The sequence below is a fragment of the Penaeus monodon genome, chromosome 14 (genome assembly GCF_015228065.2).
Source record: "Penaeus monodon isolate SGIC_2016 chromosome 14, NSTDA_Pmon_1, whole genome shotgun sequence".
Lineage (NCBI taxonomy): Eukaryota > Metazoa > Arthropoda > Malacostraca > Decapoda > Penaeidae > Penaeus > Penaeus monodon.
The window spans coordinates 15,296,689-15,310,937 of record NC_051399.1 but is presented as its reverse complement, the minus strand read 5'-3'; the positions used below and the strand labels follow the sequence as shown (position 1 = coordinate 15,310,937).

Genomic DNA, 14,249 nt, shown 5'->3' with positions numbered 1-14,249 from the left:
TACAAAGTCATCTCTGAGTACAAATCAATAATTAAATAGATAAATCAAAATCACAATGAACCGTGCATGTACTCAATATCAGTTTGTTAATTAGTATTTTCAAGCCTGTAAAGTACATTTTGGCCAAACTGATTTTGATATAGTTTTAGAATTAACCCCTAGCATTATAATTCTTTTTTCTTTTTACAGATGGATCTGCAGAAAGCAGAAAAGGAAAATCATTTACTCACATTAGAATTAAGTGCCTTGAAGGACAAAAATACAATCTTAGTGTTGGAAAACTCAGAATTGGACAAGAAATTATCAAGTGAAATCCACCAACAAAAGGAAGATCTTGAAACCTTGCAGTGGCAACTCACCAATACCACAGCTGAGAAGAGTGAACAAATAACAATTCTCTCAGGAAAACTTGTGAGTAATACAGTAATGATAATGGTGATAAATATAAAGAGCAACAAATCTGAGTTGGTTGATAGTACAAGATGTTTATATATATATATATATATATATATATATATATATATATATATATATATATATATATATATATATATATATATTACATATGGCAGTGTTTGTAGGTTCTACAAAGATTCTTTCTTGAGTCATAGTTTTATTGAATACAAGTTTTTTTAATTTAATTTTAATTTACCTGTAATCTTTTACCATAGCTGTGTTCCTCTTGCCCAACCTTTGAAGTATCTTTGGATATGTTCTTAAATACTACTATAGTTAAGCCATCTAGTTATCAGATGAACTTATCTATGCTCTAGAAAAGAGTAAGTGATGTGGCAAATTTTAAGTATGATATATAATTGATGTGGCTGGAAAAAACAGCACACAAAACAGAAAATGATCAGGTATGGTGGAAGTAGGCAGCAACTTGGTGACCACTTTTATTCTCTTAACCTTGAGCAATGGCAGATGTAGAAGGGCAAGAGGTTTTGACAGGGGTTATCTGGAAAAAAAATAGATGTAACAGGTAAGGGTGTATATATACCAGTAGAGGATGTATATCATTGGTTCCCAAAGTGGGTGGTACCACCCCCCTGAGGGTGGTGGAATGATAGGGTGGACAGGAATAACTTTTTGTTTTTTATAAACTCTGAATGAAAAATATGGCATGAACATTAAGGTACATCTTTATATTTAATCTTATTTTCAGTTTGAAGCATACACAAATATAATGGGCTCCAGGTGAGGCTACCTAGAACCTGAGGGGTGCCAGCCTATAAAAGTTTTAAAACCCTTGATGTATATAACTTAGGACATTAATTCTACCCATATGTATATTGTTTTAGTGAAATTAACAGCTTATGGAGACATTGGCAATTTACAGTATGTTTAACCAACTTTTATTATCTCCAAAGCAATTTGCCTGATATTTTATCCTTTTCAGAAAGAAGAGGAAAAACTTCACAGGAGTGTAAAAGGAAGCTTGCTAAACCTGGAAATTAAGAACAGTAGTATAGAGTCAGAGCTTGCAGGTGTTAAAGATACTTTAGCTGCTACTCAAGCAGATGTGCTAGTTGCACAAAACAATAATAAAACCCTCCAAGAAGCACTGCAACAAGAGAGAGCAGCAGTCCAGAACCTAGAAAAGAGCTTATCAGATAGCCAGTCTAAATTAGAAACAGTAACTGGAGAGAAACTTAGATTATCTCAAAATCTTGATGACTATGTAGAAAAAGTAGCTGCCTTAGAAGAAACTGCAAGGAAATTAGAAGAGGAAAAGAAAGTGACATCCTTGGAAGTTTCAAAGTTAAAGGAAGATCTAAGAGATGTACAACAGGAGTGTGTGGATTTGAGAGAAAAACTAAGTTGCTCAGAGAAGGATCTTGTGCTCAAGATAGAGGAATCACAGCTGGTTATTGACCTTCGGCAAAGCATCAAAAATTATGAAAATGAACTTGGAGAAAAAAGACAGGTGAGAATTTTCTAGCATCCAGATTCCTCATTAGCCTTTGAGCTTGCTTGTTTAAAAACTTACAGCAAGCATGCTATAGTCGCTAAGGCCTGCTTTCCACTGGAAAAAAATTCAAAAAAACAAATTCTGAACAGTTTCCATGAAGTGCTCATATTTAACTCATTTGATACATTCAAAGGAAAACAGTGTGTGTAATAGCACGCATAATCATTTACTCTTTGGTTCAAGTAGTGTCTGCTGGCAGAACATACACAGCATTAACCACTATAGTGTGTGCTACATTAAGAATTACTACAAACTAGAGGAAATGTGCACAAACAAAAATAGTTATTAAATGATAGAGCAGCCAGACAGACTTTACTGGAAATAAGCGTCTGAATGTCTACATATGAAAGCCTTGTAATATAATATAATTATTAGATTAAGTCTTTCCCTCTTAACAGTTTCATTTACTAGTCGAATAGAAGTTTTAACTATATTCAAGATTATTTTAAATGAAAAGATGAACCTTTATTTAGGCACTCAAGATACAAGGACAGAGGCTGGCTGACATGAAGAAGACCATCCAGAGAGAGTTGCGGCTTTCAGCAGATACAATGGATTCAGCTGTTGATTCAAATCTAGAGATAAGACCACAAGCTGCATCTCCAACATTACCTGGTATGTTTTATGTATATTTATATTTTTTTTCCCCAGTATTATCCTATCAGTGTTTGCAAACACATTATATTCAGTACACTATATCAAAATATAGATTTTTAAGAATAGATAAAATATCTGCACAAAGAAAATATAAACTGTGTACATTTTACACACACACACACACACACACACACACGCCCACACACACGCCCACACACACACCCACACACACGCCCGCACACACGCACACACACACACACACACACACACACACACACACACACTCACACACACACACACACACACACACACACACACACACACACACACACACACACACACACACACACACATACATTCACACATACTATGGCATATACATAAGCCTATTTCTGTAAGCTATTTTCCCAGTTGACCACGTGGCTGTTTACCACATGGCTCCAAGTCCAATTTGGAACCATCGACTCAGCGAGGGCGTAGATGACGATTTTATCTGACCTCGCCTGACCTGACAGTCCGTGTCCAGTGCCCGATGTGGTAAGGTCGGCCTAGCCTTTGCCTCAGGCGGGTCGACCTGATATGTGAACCCGCACTCACCACTTTACCCATAGATATCGTCTCGTGTGTTCCTTTACTGTGCTGTACTATTCATCAATAAAGAGTCAAGCCGTAGTACCAATATCACTACCCCTGCTAAGCCACTGTACCAGAGTTCTTATAGACTCGTATACACACACACACACACACACACACACACACACACACACACACACACACACACACACACACACACAGAAATATATATACATAGAATATATATACATATATATACATGTGTGTGTGTGTGTGTGTATAAAAGACTATAAACCTTAGTACAATGGCTTTGCAGGGGTAGTGGTACTTGTTAATGGCGTGACTCTTTATTACTAAGAGTTGACACACAGTATGGGAACACACAGGACAATGTCTAAATGAGTAAGGGTAGCTGTCATGTCGGCACCTGCCGACTTATAGCGAGCTGGCACGAATGCGTCAACGATGTAGATACATGTCATCTACGCTGCTGAGTGAATGGTTCCTATTCGACTGAGCCAGGGTAACGCCTGGTCGTTATATATATAATAATTTATATATAAATTATATTTTTAACGTAGATCAGCGTGTCGCATAACTAATTGTAGTTTCATGTTGATGCTTGAGTAAGATGTAGGGTCCCAGTCCTTCAGGAGAGTGCGGTGGACCTTAGGAATAATTCTCCTATTTATCCGTTGAACCAGCTTACTGGCTGGCTGGCCACCCATGTAGGATAGTATTTAAAAAGGTATAAAATAATTGGCTAATTTGATCAGTTAATGGAGTGTAGTATATATATTATAGATATTTATATTATAGAGTAAATAGTATAAACAAGAATTAAATATGATAAATATATATAATATATATATAATATAGAATATATAATAAATAGTATAAGTATGATATGGTTATATATAGATAAAAGAACTTATATCTATATATATATATGTAAATATACTATATATATATCGATAATATATTAGATAGTTATTATATTATGAATATATGATTAAAAAATATAACTACAATTGCATAATTATATAATAATATATATAATATATATAATACATATATATATTATTATAATAATATATATTAGTTTATATTATATTATATAATATATATATATTATACTTGTATGCATAATATATATATATATATATATATATATATATATTATATATATATAATTGTGTTGTGTATAGTATATATTATATTATAATATATTATAATATATATATATATTTATATATATATATATATATATATATGATATATATAATATATAGTATATAAATGATTGATATATTTTATATATATTATATATATATTATATATATATATATATATATATCTAAATATATATATATATATATATATATATATATATATGAATATTATATATATATATATATAATTATATATATATATATATATATATATATATATATATATATATATATATATATATATATATATATATATGTATATATATATATATATATATATATATATATATATATATATATATATATATATATATGTGCATATATACACATATATATCCATATATGTATATATATATGGATATATTTATACCTATATATACATATACAGATTGGGTCGCGGTGGCCGAATGGTTAGAGCGTCGGACTCCAGAGTGTCACGACGGCAATCTGAGTTCAAGGGTTCGAGTCACCGGCCGGCACGTTGTTCCCTTGGGCAAGGAACTTCACCTCGAATGCCTACCTAGCCACTGGGTGGCCAAGCCAGCCCAAGTCAGTGCTGGTCCCAAGCCCAGATAAAATAGAGAGAATGATTACCTAAAAAAAAAAGAAAGAAAGAAAGAAAGAAAGAAAGAAGAAGAAGAAGAAGAAGAAGAGAGGAGGTAACTCCGGCACTCTCCGTGGAAAGGAACTGGGGACCCTACCACATACTCACTCCAAGAGCATCACAACATGAAAACTACAATTAAGTATCATGCTGTGACCACTGCGGCTCAGACATGAACCTACCATTAAAAGAAGAAGAAGATACATATACAGGCATATATATATATATGTATATGTATATATATATATATATATATATATATATATATATATATATATATATATATATATATATATATATATATATATATATATATATACATACATGTAAACATATAAATTTATGCATATATGTCAACAATACGTAGCAAGACCGGATGAAACACTTCACAACCCCGACCAAGCAGCTGCCCTTCCCCTTGGGCAGGACACAGATGTCGCCCGGCTTTCTCTTTTCGCACAGGGAACCGCCGCATAAAAGGACACATCCGTAAGGCAGAGGGAGATACACGGCAGACAGGCCAAGCCACACACGGTCCAGCTCCACCAACTCGTCCTCCACCCGGGGACATGTGGATCTCTTGGGGGTCACAGCTATCTTCAGTAATAAACCAGCAAGTTAAGACCCCTTTTACTGAACCGCCCAAGTCCATCTCTCGTCTCGCTCACATCTGGTGACACGGTGCTCCCAACTCACACGTCGTTTACATATGATGGTAGCGGTGTTCAAGAACCTCACAACGCCGACACAAATACACCTACCACTATGCTCCTTGCCGACGCCTGTTGCTGATCTACTGACAAGTTACTCCTAGAAGTGTCTCCTCGCCTCCCTTAACTCTCAGCCATTGCTACCAACTCCTCTTCTGACCCGGACCATGTCTGTCCTACTACTTTGTACTGACCACTCACGCATGTGCTACCCTCCTGACGAAGTCGCTGAAGATGTATCCTCGTACTCTACGCCACCACCACACCAATTCATCTCACCTACCTCGCCAAGTCTTCGCGAACCCTCGTCAGCACAGCGATGAAGTCGCAGTTCTACCTACTACCACCAACACTTCCTCGTCACTATTAAAAGTGAGTAAATATTGCCCTCCCTATACCCACCCACACCTTGCATACAAGTTGCCTTCTTTCAAATTCAAGTACACGCCACTTTAAGAACGCACACTACTAACTCTATACTACATAACTTCTCGCTGTCAACCATTGTTTTATTCAATGCAACAAACGAATCACACACTGAGATCAAACCTAATGACACGCACCCTCACTTCACACCTCATTCCCCAGCCCTAACCATCCTGTAATTGATGTATTGTGTTAGTATTTTTCTGTCTATTATCCTTTTTATCCTCAGATAGCACAATTTAGTATATATCATTTCTCTCGGAACAAATGATTACCTTTGAGTTTAATTAATTATTGTTATTTTCGGCTGCTCTCATCATATTATTCGTGTTTATTTGTGTCGAATTAATGAAATTATCTATTTTTCTCTTATATGTCATTCCTTTTAGTAATCACTTCATTACTTCTTGCGTATTGTTATATTCTGTGTATACACGTATATCGTTGTGTTCTTTATAACACTATTTCTTCATACTTGCCGAAATAATTGGTCGCTCATTCACACATATATTTCGATCACCTCCAATACACCTACCTACCCATTCTACATGGAATTCACCCTAGGATTATGGATTTTTTTATGTGCCATCCCTATGACTAATACCTGAACCCAAATCTCTTTTACGACGTCCTCTCGAAGCTCGATATCTTGTCCTCAGTAATGCTGGAATTTATGCTTCCTTAGTTTAAGGTTTGGTGAATATGTACTGATGGTAGTGTCTCCAGTTGCAAATAATGGCAACGCATTGCAGACACCATGCTTTACACACTTATTATCACCACAAGTTAATTTTAAGCCCGGCTCATGGCCGTAAAAGAAGGAAACCTTCTTGTGGCAAATTTTTCTTATTATGCTCTCATTTTTCTTGCAATTTAGTAAGGTGATTGACAAACCCATTATCATCCTCCTCCTTAGCCCTTTTACTGGCCTAGTACACTTATATTTCAGCTTCTGAAGACGATTGACCCTCCTCCCTACTGAATGTTGCACCTCAGTGCGAAACTTCTGCCACACCCGCTACCCTGGCACGTGACAATCCTAGCGACCCTCAGATCACCGGGAACCATCTGTAGATACCAAACAGAACCTCTACTGCATTGTTTCAAGCGTTACAGTCGGCTCAAGGACGAGCCTTGCGCGTGGCTGAGCGATGTCAACAATATGTAGCAAGACCAGATGAAACACTTCACACCCCCATCCAAGCAGCTGCCCTTCCCCTTGGGCAGGACACAGATGTCGCCCGGCTTTCTCTTTTCGCACAGGGATAAACATCCGCCCTTGAAGGGAACCGCCGCATAAAAGGACATGTCCATAAGGCATATATATATATATATATATATATATATATATATATATATATATATATATATATATATTTATTTATATATATATATATATATATATATATATATATATATATATATATATATATATATATATATTATATTTATATATATGCATATATATATATATATATATGCATATATATATATATATATATATATATATATATATAAATATATATATATATATATATATATATATATATATATATGTATGTATGTATATATATATATATATACTCTGCTGGCGGATCGGGGAATACTGATCTCGTTTCAGGCTCTGCGGCTTAAGTACACAAGCGCTGTGTAAGCGCGCAGGGAACGAGGGGAGCCCGCTGTCCAATGACCGCAGACATGGCTGTGGACCTGATCTGATCCAATTTTTATATGTAAGATGGAATAATGCAATGCCACATTGATGTAGATATATAACAATCCTCCCAGACCAGGCCTCGAGCCTAGAAACATTGTATTTTTTCACGTCATATAAAAATAAATTTGTACCTTTTGCAAGTTATATTGTCAACCTTTATATTCTAAACATTTTATAATTATCTACAATTCATAAATAGTTTTACTATTACTGTTTCACTCATTACATTGGCAATCATTGCTTAGATGGAGTTTCAAATCTATGAAAAATATTTGTATTTTCAGACACCTGTTGCAGATAAAAGTCTGTCTTTGTTCTTTAGTTTTATCATTTTAATAGTTATAACATTTTGATATCTTTTCCTTAATTTGATTTCTTTCATGCTGTAGATATTTGTAAAATTATTTCAGTCAATCACAGTCATTGTTACAGACTGATCTCCTCACTCACAGAATACTACATACTACACAAGTATTGCCAGATTAAAACAGTCACCTCGCATGGTGTACCAGTTGGAAATGTAGGGAACTGTACATAAACTTTTTCTTAGTTTATTATTAATGTATGGTTATACTCTTTCAGCTATCCCTGCAAGTATACATTCAACAGGAGCCACTGCAAATAATGGTAGTGATGAAGATAATGGCGTAAACAAAACCTACTTGAAGCATGTCATCATCAAGTACCTAACATCTAGGGAATATGAGGTAAGTGGACATTTCATTCACATGTAAAGATTGCATAGTACTTGTGTCCAGTGTGTCATTAATATATGTGGTGTAAGTGCCTAAGTGTTCCAAAGCAACCTTCCTTCCTTGTGGCCCATTATCCCTAGCCATTTTCTTGTGTATCCAATAGACCAAATTTTCTTCTTTGTTTAGCAGATTATTCTTGATCTTCACAAAAGGGCTATGATTTTTTCCATAAAAATTTGAAGTTTGATTATCCATTCGCAACCCACCAGGTTGCTACTTAAAATCTCAAATTTTGGTGATACTTGTTTTGAGAGTCACAATAGAATAACTATTAATAAGGTTGTTTGGATAGTATTTTGTACATAGTCTAACTTTTTTTTATAGATATTCTTATTAGTTCTTCATTACCAGAAAGCCAGTATTGTACTGTGATGCTCCCTGCAGGAGCATGGTATTTGGGATGTGGATCAGTTCAGAGATATATCACGTTTCAGGAACTGTGTCTGCAATCACAGGCCATTGCCACCAGGAACATGTAATGTTCACTGAAGTAATGTTTTACTAAATGCATTTACACATTGAATGACTCCACAAATGCAGAACCACCATTTTTTTTTCTTTTTTTTTTCTAAGATTACTAACAATAATATAAAATAAAGAAAAGTATATTTCTGAAAATCAAGGAAAGGGATGAATAGGTGAGATATCTAGGATTTAGACATTGACTCACTTATGGAGCCATCTATGTAAATGCAATTAATAAACTAGACTGACAGTGGGCATGGCATGCACATAAATCCCCCCCCCCCTTGGCAGCTTTAGTTTAAGTGTTTAATTTGAAAAGTTTGAAATCAGGGTGGAATTTTTCATGCAAAGCCTATGAGAATCAGCCAAATTACCAAATTGCACCAAACTCCAGACAGTAATAGACATTGTAACTTCCGGAGTGGGTTTCACTATCCTGCTCACACTGTCCTTAGGCTACTTCCTTCTCCTGCTGCTGTTGTTGCTCTGCACCTGCTCTTCAGTGGCAGAGCTGGGATATTTCATAGGGAACAGTAAATGTAACAGAGGGTGCCAACCACCAAAAGTATTAGGTCATAAGGTCCCTTGGTTTTGGGTGAGTGGTAGCTGTCATAGAGGGTTTATTTTCAGCAACATTTTCCAAACATTTTGGAGCAAGCTGTAGCACTTATGTTAATTAATGCTTTAAAACTGAATGATTAACTCTGAGTGCTATTAAATATATAGAAGTTTGCACTGATGATATGCAAAACTGGTTATATTGCCTGTAATTGCCAGATGGAAAGATAAGTATGATTCTGAATAAATAGTCAATTTGCTATTTATTCTTGGGTCATTGGTCGGTATTATCCAGATACTTCATTGCCATCACATGGCCCAAAATACATCATTAGGCTTACTTGAGCAGCCTTTCTGCTGGGTGTGTGGCTTGTAGGCTGGGCCCATGCTAACACTTGTGTACATTGACAAAGTTCGATTCCTCCCCATTGTAATGTTATTCTCTCCTTTCTGCAAGAGCATTTTCAGTTTTTTTTTTTTTTTTTTTTTTTTTTTTTTTTTTTTTTTTTTTTTTTTTTTTTCCAATATCTGTATTGGTCATTTGATTTACTTTAACCAGATAGTAATAGACTTTTCCTAGCACAGACTCCATATCATCTCTCTAGGTAGTACATAACTAGTACAATAATTATAACAATTTGTTATTTGTCTTCTTTTTAATATTAAATCTTCTGGAATACAACTTGTGTTGCTGGTCACATTAGTCAGGAATAGAATCCTGAGCTTGGAAATAGCATCTTCCCTAGGACCAGTACTTTTCCAGTCATGGCTCACAGACGGTACATTCCACACTTGTTTATCAATGGAAATAATGCAGAATCCCTTTCTAAATGCTAAATAAGTCTTATCATCCTCCAAGAGCTTTGTGACCTTGTGGCGAGTCATTCCCTCACCTCATCCTTCAGCCAGAATACTCATGACTTCAATTTCACGTCACCCTAGCCCAGGGCCAAATTTTTCTTTGACATGATGGTTACATCATCTAGATTGAAAAAGTTAATATCATTCTCAAATATTTATGGATTATATGCATCTAGTTTCAGGGGAAAGGGAATTAATAGAAAAGGGCTGGGAGTCAAAAGGGTTTGTCAGTATATGGTGAATGGCAAACAGAAGGGCAAAATATTATTGGCATTGGATATGTATAAAATGAGAGATATACATAGGTCAAGGTACTGTTGGTATAGTTTTAAAGACATCACGAAGAGTAAAGGAAGCTTAACCAAAGTTTAATTCACAACAAAATTTCCAAAAGTACCATAAGATACAGCAGTATTCTTGCCATTAGCAAGGCCAGGCCAGGTTGCAACCACGTCATTAAATTATAAAGGCACACAACGTTTGTCTTGTATATAAATGAGAGAAAATAATTAATATTGAGAGATATATTATTTTTTGTATTTGATTTCTAAATTCAAAAATGTATTAACTTCTACTTTACAGGCAGTACATTTAACAAGAGCAGTGGCCACGCTTTTGCACATGACCCCAGATGAGGAAACCCTTCTGAGGGAAACTCTAGAGTGGAAGATGTCCTGGTTTGGATCAAAACCAAATTTGGGGAAAGGTCAGAAATCTTTGACAATTCCTCCATCAAACTGACACATAATGTGGTGGCTATAGCAGAACTTTACCCTAGAAATCTTTGTGATAATGTACATGATGCATTTTGGGAGGTTGACCAGATTACAACTTTTATTGACAGTTGACACAAAAGACGAAAAGTATTCAAGCTTATTTTTATTTATTTGGCAGATATCACATTATTTACTTGTTTTATGAGACTGCAATAATCCCATTTATTTATTAATTGATACTTATCTAGAAATGTATATAGTGAATAGGAAAGTAAAAACAATACTTAAAGCCATAAGATATTATTCTGCCAGACTATTTTGGGCCTTTTAAAAAGTAGATATTTTGATCAAGGGAAATATGAGTTTTAAAACACATCTGTACTAGAAGCAAGAATATTTATCAGTGGCATGAACAGAACAAGAAATACTTTATTTTGCTTTAGTTAAAAGTTGAATAAGAAAAATGAATGGCTACAAGTAAATATAATTAATTAACCCTTTGCTGACGGGCATGGCATGTACGTACATGCCATGCCCACTGTGAGTTTACTTGTTTAATTGTTTTGATGCATAGATGGCTACACTTGTACTAAGTCACCAATGAGCCAGTTATGAGTACTGCCTGTCTCGCCCGTTCATCCTTTTCGTTGATTTACAAAAATATTTTACGCTATCTTATTTTGCTGTTACTAATGTTTATAACATTATATTATATTCTAATGTTTACAATAAAAATAACAACATTGATATTCATAGCACTAGTAAACAATTTCTTTTTACCCGCCAATACAAGGAAAGGTGGAATCAGGTAAGGTCACTAGATCTATTAAGTGACTCCTTTGTGGCTAAGCACTAGCAGAGCCATCTATGTGCAGAGACATTTCACAAAAATATAAAAAATTAGCACAGCATTTTCTCCATTTTTTTTATTCATTTTCCCCGTCGGCATTTGGTTAAGAAGAGAGGAGGATTCAGTCATATTCACGTAAATGGTGCAGTTGGATAAATGGTTCATGTATCTATGGCCAATACCCTTTTTTCTGTTCTTTGCCCTTAATTTTTATTTTCCCCATCACCTATAAAGTTGATGCCTCACATGTGCAAATTAAGCTTTGTAAGATATGAATGTTACTAAAATATATGTTATGAATTATCCAAAAAATTAAGCATTGCACCAGCTTCAATCTGCAAGCTGCTGCATGTCGAGATATTACAAAACCAACAAAATACCCCACTGTTACAGAAAGATAGTCATTTTTAATTATATATTTTTTTAAAAAGATTTAGAAAAGTAGTTTAGGAATTACATCAAGTATGGTTTGGATGAAAGTAGTTATTATGCCCAGTCAGGGGGCAAGAGCATTGATTTCACCACCTTCACTCAGCAAATCTGCTCTTCAAGGCACATCTTAAGACTAGCTGAACACCACATTGTTCTTAAAGAATAATTATAATGTTGCCTAGTGTGTAAAATTTGGATTAATAATTTTAGAAGTATGATATGAGGTCCACCACAGCTACCACCTACCACCACTACACCACCTCCACTCAACAGTCAACCAAATGACACCAAAGTAACACAACACTGTCCCAGAAGTATAGAAAATGATACCTTTATAATTAACAAGATTTGGAGTTTGCAGGCATGGCAAACACAGGTAGATGAAAATACAAGGATTATGCCTGGTTGGGGCAGTTGTCATACCTAATTTAACTCCAGTGACCAGAGGTTAAAGAGCATAAACCTCTTGCCATTTAAAGAACTGCCATTGCAACATAAAATGCAGGCGTAACTTGATAGATTTAGAAAAGTTTATTTGTCTCAGTGACTGTGCATTTCAGACTGATTTATATACAGGAATAGAATAAATATTATTGAGTGTTATTTTTCAACTGCTTTGAGAAACATCTTTTTTAACAATATTAAGGTTGAACACTTGCTTCACTGCGTCCCCCAATCCCTTTCTCTTTCTTGTTGTGTGTGTGTGTGTGTATGTATGTATGTATATATGGTGGGGTGGGAGGCTTAGGAGGCGGAGACTCAGCCTGATGTAACGAGGAAAGCACTCCTGCCTTGGACCTCAGCCCTTGCCTCAACAAATTTTGCATACCCTTTTCTTCTCCCCCTTTCCTTTTCCTTCTCTTCTTCATTCCTTTCTGCCCACTTCCTAAGGTGTGAGAGCCATGCTGAAAGGAAAAGCTGGCTTTGTGTCAGTCCTGAATGGCTTCCAGGAGCCATGGGCATGGTAATCCCTTGGTTAATTATCTAGCCCTTACCCCTTATGGGGACCCTGAGAATAGACAGTTTCTTTTCCCTATTTATTTTAGGCTCACTGTGGCCAATAATGAAGATCTTATGTACTTATTAGGGGCATTAAGGCTTGCCCCTTCATCAACTAACCTATCTAAATATGATTTCTCTGGTTTCCCGACCCTTTACTCTCCTTTGACCATGGGTCCAACCACTGATACTAATACCCCCCTCCTCAATGTTTGCTGTCAACTCTGTCCATTCCAAATCATCCGATACCTCCTTATTACTACTATTCATCCCTATTGTCCTCCTCCCCACAGTACTATCTCACTCCACACCACCCCATCTTCCTCCCGCCCTCATCCTTCTACTGCTTCCACCTTTGCAGAGCTTTTGAGTACCCTTTTTGGCTAAGTGGGATTGGTTCTTTGTGATTCCCCTTACAGTCCCTTACTCTGACAATACCCTCCTCTTCCAACATTATCTCCAAAAACAAGTAGGTAGTTTTTTGTTTGTTTTATTTTCAGTCAGACCAATCGTTCACGCCTTGTCAGTTAAATCCAAGTCCCAAGCTTGTGCACTGTCTACCCTGACTGTTCTCACTGGTAAACCTATTTCTGCTCAGCCTCACTCCTTCTTTAATACTTGTTCCGGAACTGTTTCTGTCTGTCCGACTGATTATCCTGTCTATGACAAGAATTGGTCAGACTATAAATGACCTCCTTGCCTGCCTTGTCAATTACAAGCTCGAATCTTAGGTAGCAGTTCTCAGATTCAAACTAAGCCTTACTCTATGTGAGGACAGACAG

The 14,249-nt window shown here is 35.7% G+C and overlaps 1 protein-coding gene across 3 annotated transcripts in view; it reads left to right on the top strand.

Moving 5' to 3' along the window:
- LOC119580918 (golgin subfamily A member 1-like) overlaps nucleotides 1–11,760 on the top strand; it is a 78,033-nt gene extending 66,273 nt beyond the window's left edge. For all 3 annotated transcript variants that reach the window (XM_037929160.1, XM_037929158.1, XM_037929159.1), the window contains 5 exons: nucleotides 190–411; nucleotides 1,400–1,927; nucleotides 2,446–2,587; nucleotides 8,414–8,538; nucleotides 11,053–11,760. In XM_037929160.1, coding sequence (XP_037785088.1) covers nucleotides 190–411; nucleotides 1,400–1,927; nucleotides 2,446–2,587; nucleotides 8,414–8,538; nucleotides 11,053–11,211 — 1,176 coding nt within the window. In that variant the 3' untranslated portion in view covers nucleotides 11,212–11,760. The remainder of the gene's footprint in view (nucleotides 1–189; nucleotides 412–1,399; nucleotides 1,928–2,445; nucleotides 2,588–8,413; nucleotides 8,539–11,052) is intronic.
- The last annotated feature ends 2,489 nt before the right edge of the window (nucleotides 11,761–14,249 follow it).